The sequence below is a fragment of the Halyomorpha halys genome, unplaced genomic scaffold (assembly GCF_000696795.3).
Source record: "Halyomorpha halys isolate HHAL.00 unplaced genomic scaffold, Hhal_1.1 Scaffold861.1, whole genome shotgun sequence".
NCBI classification, from domain to species: domain Eukaryota; kingdom Metazoa; phylum Arthropoda; class Insecta; order Hemiptera; family Pentatomidae; genus Halyomorpha; species Halyomorpha halys.
Genome location: NW_027115122.1, coordinates 41,029 through 48,329, shown reverse-complemented (window position 1 = coordinate 48,329; position 7,301 = coordinate 41,029). Strand labels below are relative to the sequence as shown.

Sequence of the window (7,301 nt, the reverse complement as noted above, 5' to 3'; positions counted from 1 at the left end):
AGTATACTAGGAGCTGACGGGTATTCTAAGGAATGGAGTCACAGAATCTTAGTAATTGTTCAAGTACAGCTCTAAATTTACCTGTGATCTGTTAAGTGTGGTTGCTTTAGGCTTTCAGGTTCACAAGGTCACTTTCGCTCTGACAACAAGTCTGATAGCCCTGATGGAGCCCTGCAACGTGGACGAAACGTTGGCTCAATCACTGTTTGAGTTTTTCTTTGAGCGCGCATCCTCCTTTTATCATTACACAGGGTCGATCAGCGATATTTCATTATATTTTATCTTTTGTTAGTATTATTTACTATCTACTTAATTTATTATCATATATTTTTATTTTTTCGATAGCTCTAAAACAGAAAAAACATTAAATTAACGGTCGAATATTACCTTTTTCTACCAATGATACTTGAAGATTACGGTAAAGTACTTATCTTGTGATGTGTCCGTTCTATGTGGATACTACTAGAAAAAATCCGGAGGTGAGGAGCATTCTCATGTTGATTACGCAGAGAAGAGAAAAAAAAAAGTTAATATTAAAGACTACAGATAATGTTAAATAATAAGAAAGTATTATCATATATTTAAAATAATTACAATCAATAAAAGAGCTATAATACATGTGTATACACGTCTATGCGTGTATACAGCTATACGTCATGTATCGCCATCTGCCACACAAATGTATTGAAATTTACATGTAATTTATTGTGAAACCATTATTCATAAGAATGTGGTTCGTTACGGTCGGTTGTGAAGGGTCTCGTTTGAAACGTAGTGTGGTGGATTCGTTGCTAGTCTTAAAATTTGTTATTGAAAGGTTTGGATTTTTTGAATCTTTGTCGTTTTAGTCAGTCCAAACATTTAGTAGGCGTAATAGTACAAGAGCCCAACAGAAGAAAAAAATCAGTCATTTCACCCTAATTTTTGATTACTTTAATGAAAACTATGTATAATTACTAATCTCAAAATTCATGAGTCTGCCAAGTATAAGTAGGGGGATTAAAAAATGGCGGCTGTTTCAAAGCGATAAAAGAAATTAATTTTTCATTCGGAGCTCTATATCTCAAAAAGTAGGAACAACACAAGAAAATCTAAGAGAACGTCATTTAAAGACGAGCAAATTTGCTAAAATATGAGCCTTAATAGAGCTATTTACGTTAAATATTTTTCGAGATATAGCTTTTTAAAAAGCAAAATTTCATAAAAATGTTGTATGTGACGTACTGAAAGATCAGTAATTAGTGAATTTATTTTGAAAAATCTTTATTAAATCTAAACATTATTTTTTATTCGGAGCTGTATATCTTAAAAACTACCAACAACACTAGAAAATCCAAAAGAACATTATTTAAAGAAGAGCGAATTTTCTAAAATATGAGCCCTAATAGAGTTATTTACGTTAAATAGTTTTCGAGATATAGCTTTTTAAAAAGCAAGATTTCATAAAAATGTTGTATGGGACGTATATCAGTAGTTAGTGAATTTATTTTGAAACATTTATATCTCAAAAACCATTTGACGTACAGATGTCTATTAGCACTCAAATTAAAGCTAGTTTAATGAGCTATAAAGTATTTTATGATGTTTATCTTCGTAGGAATAATAGTTTACATGAAATTTGCTAAAATAAATTGATTTATAGTTGTTCGGACAAATTTTCATTTGCCAAATTTATATTCATATGTGAATATCATAAAAACTACAACCTCTACGAAGATAAGTGTCATAAACTACTTTATAGTAAGTTAAATTCCCTTTATTTTGAGTGTTGGCAGACATTTGTGAGTCTAATAGATCTAGAGATATATTTATTCAAAAATTCAATATTTTATACATACAACTATAAATTACAATTTTGTGAGTTTATTTTGTCAAATATCATACAATTTACTACTCTTGTAAAGATATACATAATTAACTATTTTGTAGCAAACTGTACGTCCAATGGTTTCTGAAATGAAGTTTTTCATTAATCAAATTTATTGTCTAAACAATTAAACACAATTTATTTTAGCAAATATCATGAAAACTACTATTCCTACGAAGGTAAAGGTCATACACTTTTTTATAGTACATTAAACTAGCTTTAATTTGAGTGCTAATAGACATCTATACGTCGCATAGTTCCTGAGATATAGATTCCTCAAAATAGATTTACTAACTACTAATCTTTCAGAAGATTTTTAAGAACTGTTGGACATAAATAGCTCTTTTAAGGCTAATATTTCAGGAAATTTACTCTTCCTTAAATAATGTTCACTTAGATTTTCTAGTGTTGTTGGTAGTTTTTATGTATAGCCAAATATCATAAAAACTACTACTCCTGCAAAGATAAACATAATTAACTATTTTGTAGTAAATTTAACTGTACGTCCAATGGTTTCTGAAATGAAGTTTTTCATAAATCAAACTTATTGTCCGAACAACTATAAATCAATTTATTTTAGGAAATATCATAAAAACTACTATTCCTACGAAGGTAATGGCCATAAACTAATTTATATTGCATTAAACTATCTTTACTTTGAGTGCTAATAGACATCTGTACGTCACAAAGTTCTTGAGATATAGATTTCTCAAAATAAATTAACAAACTACTAATCTTTCAGTAGATTTTTAAGAAATGTTGCTTTTTAAAAAGCTATCTCGAGAACTGTTGGACATAAATAGCTCTTTTAAGGCTAATATTTCAGCAAATTTACTCTTCTTTAAATAATGTTCTCTTAGATTTTCTAGTGTTGTTGGTAGTTTTTAGGTTATAGAGCTCCGAATGAAAAATTATGGTTTTGAAACAGCCGCCATTTTTTATTACCCCTACCTATACTTGGCAGACTCATCAATTTTGACTATTAATTATACATAGTTTTCATTAAAGTAAACAAAAATTGGGGTGAGATAACTGCCTTTTTTTCTTCCCGGCTCTTGCACTATTACTGGGTAAAAAAAAAGAACAGTTTCTATACGTATGCTTTCAATGGCGAGTTATTATTTTATTTATATTTATTCTTTCAAGACGTTTATTTAATCTCTACTTTCTTTTTTCCGTATTGTTTTTGTTTTATGTACGTCTCCTGTACTTTTTTAAGTGTATATTGTACGTATTTTTTAAAATTTTTGTTCTTACCATTCTTACTTATTTTTTAAATCTTATCATTGTTTATTCAAGTTTATTTTATATTAATACTATTTTATGTCTTCATTGTACGAGTTCTGAGAGTTCTGAATCTTTCAGAAAATTTTTAGGAACTATTGGACGTAAATAGCTAATATTTCAGCAACTTTGCTCATCTTTAAATAATGTTCTCTTATATTTTCTAGTGTAGTTGGTTGTTTTTACAATAATTGTATTGTAAGTGTCTGTCTGAGTGATAATTTAGAACGTCTGTGTAATATGGAATATAATAGTTCACGTTTTATCTTGGGGCCCCTTGTTAACCATCTATCATAAATAAGTTAAATTATTTGATCGTGACAAAGGGTGGCTGCCTATGGTAGACAGTAAGCTCATATTTTTTGTTGTAAATGTGACATGTTTTGACTTATCGTGGTTTATCGAAGTTTTTTATTATTTTATTTTTCTCTGAATTAATGTTGTTATTTCGTTTGGTTTTTGAGCCAAAGTAAATTTTACGTATTTGTGTATCTGTGGTGACCGCACCCCCGGCGTTCTCCTCATATAATATTATACGATTGATTATGCATTAAAAATCTCGATTAGCCTCCTGTTTATTATATGAAGTCCATGCGCTGTATCAATAATAGATGACTTGAGGATTGGTATTGTACTCCGGCCCTGGCTCTATTATACTTAGCTAATTGTCAGGACCTAAGTACACATGGAGAACAGTACTTCAAAGTCCTAAAGCCGCCGAGCGAACTTTAGAAAAAAAAATGAATGAAGTTTGGATAGTGGACGAGAGGATGCCCCGCAGCCTGGATTATCCTACACAACTGTGAACAGCAATACCCCGCTGGGTAATATTGCCCGGCTTAAGGCTCCGAGCTCCGAGCTCCTTCACCAGCCAATAGCACCAAATAATCCTCCACATTGCTCCTCGCTCTCCGGCTTCTGTTTGTTTGTTGAGGGTTGAGGGGAAAGTTTATAATATGGTAATATGTGAAGCTTCGGGCAACTTTAAAACTAAATACAGTGTAATCTCTGTAAATAATTATAATCTTTAAAAAAGTTATTTATTTATTAGATAAATAATTCAAACTCTATCCATTATAGCCTCAAAACTTTTTATTTCTCTTATACGTCCAACGTTTCGGCTAATTCGGCCATCTTCAGGGACAATCTACTACAAAACAGTTTCCATTACATTTATGATCCTACAAACAATTTAAAATACTTAACATTATTATTTATAATTTATCTTAACTCAATACCGCTTTGAAAACATATAATTTAACAACTCTAAACTTCATGTAGGGTATTCTGCCCAAGTCAAAAATATCAATATCTATGAAACATTAAAAACATAAGGTAAAAATATTTTTTGTTAATAATTATATCCCACATATGTTTAATTACCTAATTAGTCAATTATCAATTAAAAACAAAGTCAATTTATTTATCTGCAGACACTATTCCTTAAAACTTTTATCACAACAATGCTTGTAACCTTCCTCCACTCAGTTCAAGCATTTAAAAATTATTTATCATAACTACATTTTTCTCTTTATTTCATTAGCAAAAATCCTATCAAGGCCAACTATAATTATCCACATACAATTTTTCCTATATTATTTATAAATTAATCTTACTTAATATCTCATAGTGTTGATTTAAAATTTCTTGTATCTGTTTTGAAATTTACTGTATAATCAATATTTTCAGATATGTAAATGTATTCAAGTATTTTCCTTTTGAATGTATTATTCTCTTTATATAAAATGATTGTATTTTCAAAATCAAAAATATGTTGGTTTTTGGTTCCATTTATTTATTTTTTTTTTTTTGTAGCTAACTCAGTAGGCAATAACATCTTTGCATAACAAAAATTCACCTTAAGATGGTGAGATGAATAAACTATCTTCGGAATATAATTTGACTCTCTTGATTTAGCTCCACCACGTTTCGGGGCGTTTTCTCCATCTTCTGGTGTTATAATTCCTATAAATGTATCATTTAATTTTAACATTTATTATAAATGTTGTTATATGCATAAGGAGAAGATGTTGGAAGTGCAGTCAGTGTAGAACAGAAATAAGTAAAAATTTATTTATTCGTGCCTGGATTTCAAGCCTTCTCAGGGCTAAAAACGAAAAAAACAAAATAACAACCAATGATAAAAGGATATAAGGAATAATTAGATAATTAGAAAATAACTAACATTATGGATACATAAATAGTGTTACAGCCATGAATAGTTCAAGTGTTATAAAAGGCTGTATGAGGAGAGTTTTTTTTTATATTTAATAATTTTATTTATTGTTATTTACAACTGTATAAAAATAAATACAGTGGAACCCCGTTATAACGACCTGTTTGGGACTTGGGGTGAGGTCGGTCCCATGAAAAGGTCGGATTAAGCGGAGTCTGTTACGCTGGGGAATTAGACTTACGTATGTTTAAGGGTGAATGAAAAATTAGAATACAAAACCAATTTATTTAGTACATATAAATGAAACAGAAAAATTAAACATTTAAATACATACATGGGTATGTATGTAAACAAAATATACAAAATGAAAAAAAAAAACACGATTACGATACTACAAATGTACATAATGCGTAGATAGATTTTAAAATAACCAAAAACTATCGATTTTTGTTTGTTTAACACAAGAGCGCCTTTTCGTGGAGGCATAACCCCTCTATTTTTTTTAAAAAAAATGATATCAACTGGTTTTGTGACGGTTTGTTGCTCAGAATATCGAAGAGCTTAGAGTCTCGAAAGCATCGACTGCCTCTGAAGGGTTGATTTTTCGGTTGCAGGCCTGAGTGTCCGCATTGTCCTCATCATCGTCGTCTTCTTCATTTTCTACAGCTGAAACCGTTTAGATAAGTTCATCATCAGTCAGAGCCTTGTATGCTGGTTCATCGCTGTTTAGCCATTCCTCAATCTCACGTTGGTCAGGTGTTTCAATGGAAGAGCTACTGTTTAAATATTCCCAATCGTGCATGAACTGAACCACGGAATGCACGTTCTCTTGAACCTCCGCGGTTTGATCGTCATTGATGTTCGGTCAGATTTTTTTCTAAGATTTTTCCAATGTTGATGGCGGAAGCTCTTCCCAACAGCTAACATATAAATTACATCTTTAATGTTAATGGATTTGACGGCTTCCATGAGACTGAAACCTGTTGCTGTTTTCTCAATCAAGGAGCTCAAGAATTTTGATCGGTACCGTCTTTTGAGTGATTCGATCACTCCTTGGTCCATTGGTTGGATCAAGGGAGTTACATTTGGAGGTAAAAAAATGGTTCTTACCTCATTTTTCTTGAGGTCTGTGGGATGCGAAGGAGCATTATCCAGGAGTAGAATGGCTTTTTGGGGTAGATTTTTATCTTTTAATTTGATTGCAACTTCTGGCACATAGACATTATTGAACCACTTGGAAAATGATTCACGATCCATCCATGCCGACTTTTGAGCTCGATAGTGGACAGGTAGAGCAGATAAATTGCTGATATTCTTGAAAGCTCGTGGCTTGCGAGATTTGCTAATGACAAAAAGGGGGAATTTATGAGTTCCTGATCCATTACTATATAAAGCTAGGGTCAGCCTTTCTTTTGCTAGTTTATAATCAACAATGTTTTTATTGTTTTTTGCAGCTTGAGTTTTATTGGGCAACATTTTAAAATTTAAGCCTGTCTCATCTAAATTATATACTTGCTCTGTTGACAATTCTTCGTTTACTAAGATGTTCCTGAATAAATCGATGAATTCTGTCGCAGCTTCTTGGAGTGTTTCTTCTCAGAAATAGTCGGTTTATGCGAGGAGCGATGTTTCAAAAGGTCGGACTATTGAGAGGGATTCTATCGAAAAAAAGGGTCGGTTTATGCGAGGAGTCGGTTTATCGGGGGTCGTTATAACGGGGTTCCACTGTACAAGTAAATTTGCTGTAGGTGTCATAGTGACATGATACAAACATGTGGAGAATCTACCCATTCATAGAACTCCAATAACATTTCTAGAGGACAAGATCTCGATCCATGTTCTTTTTAGACGCCTAGGAGGATTATTAGGCAATGAAAGAGAAGCCAGGTTAGAAACAAGTGGATTTGGATGGTTGGGAAGTTTGTAATGGAAGAAACGGTATCTGGTTCTGGCCAAATCAGCAACATATAGGAC

At 31.7% G+C, this 7,301-nt stretch overlaps 1 protein-coding gene across 1 annotated transcript; it reads right to left on the bottom strand.

Moving 5' to 3' along the window:
- Window positions 1-6,107: 6,107 nt before the first annotated feature.
- LOC106686682 (jerky protein homolog-like) lies at window positions 6,108-6,803 on the bottom strand. The gene has a single exon (XM_014430112.1). It carries the CDS (start codon window positions 6,801-6,803, stop codon window positions 6,108-6,110), a length of 696 nt encoding a protein of 231 aa, XP_014285598.1.
- Between the last annotated feature and the right edge of the window lie 498 nt (window positions 6,804-7,301).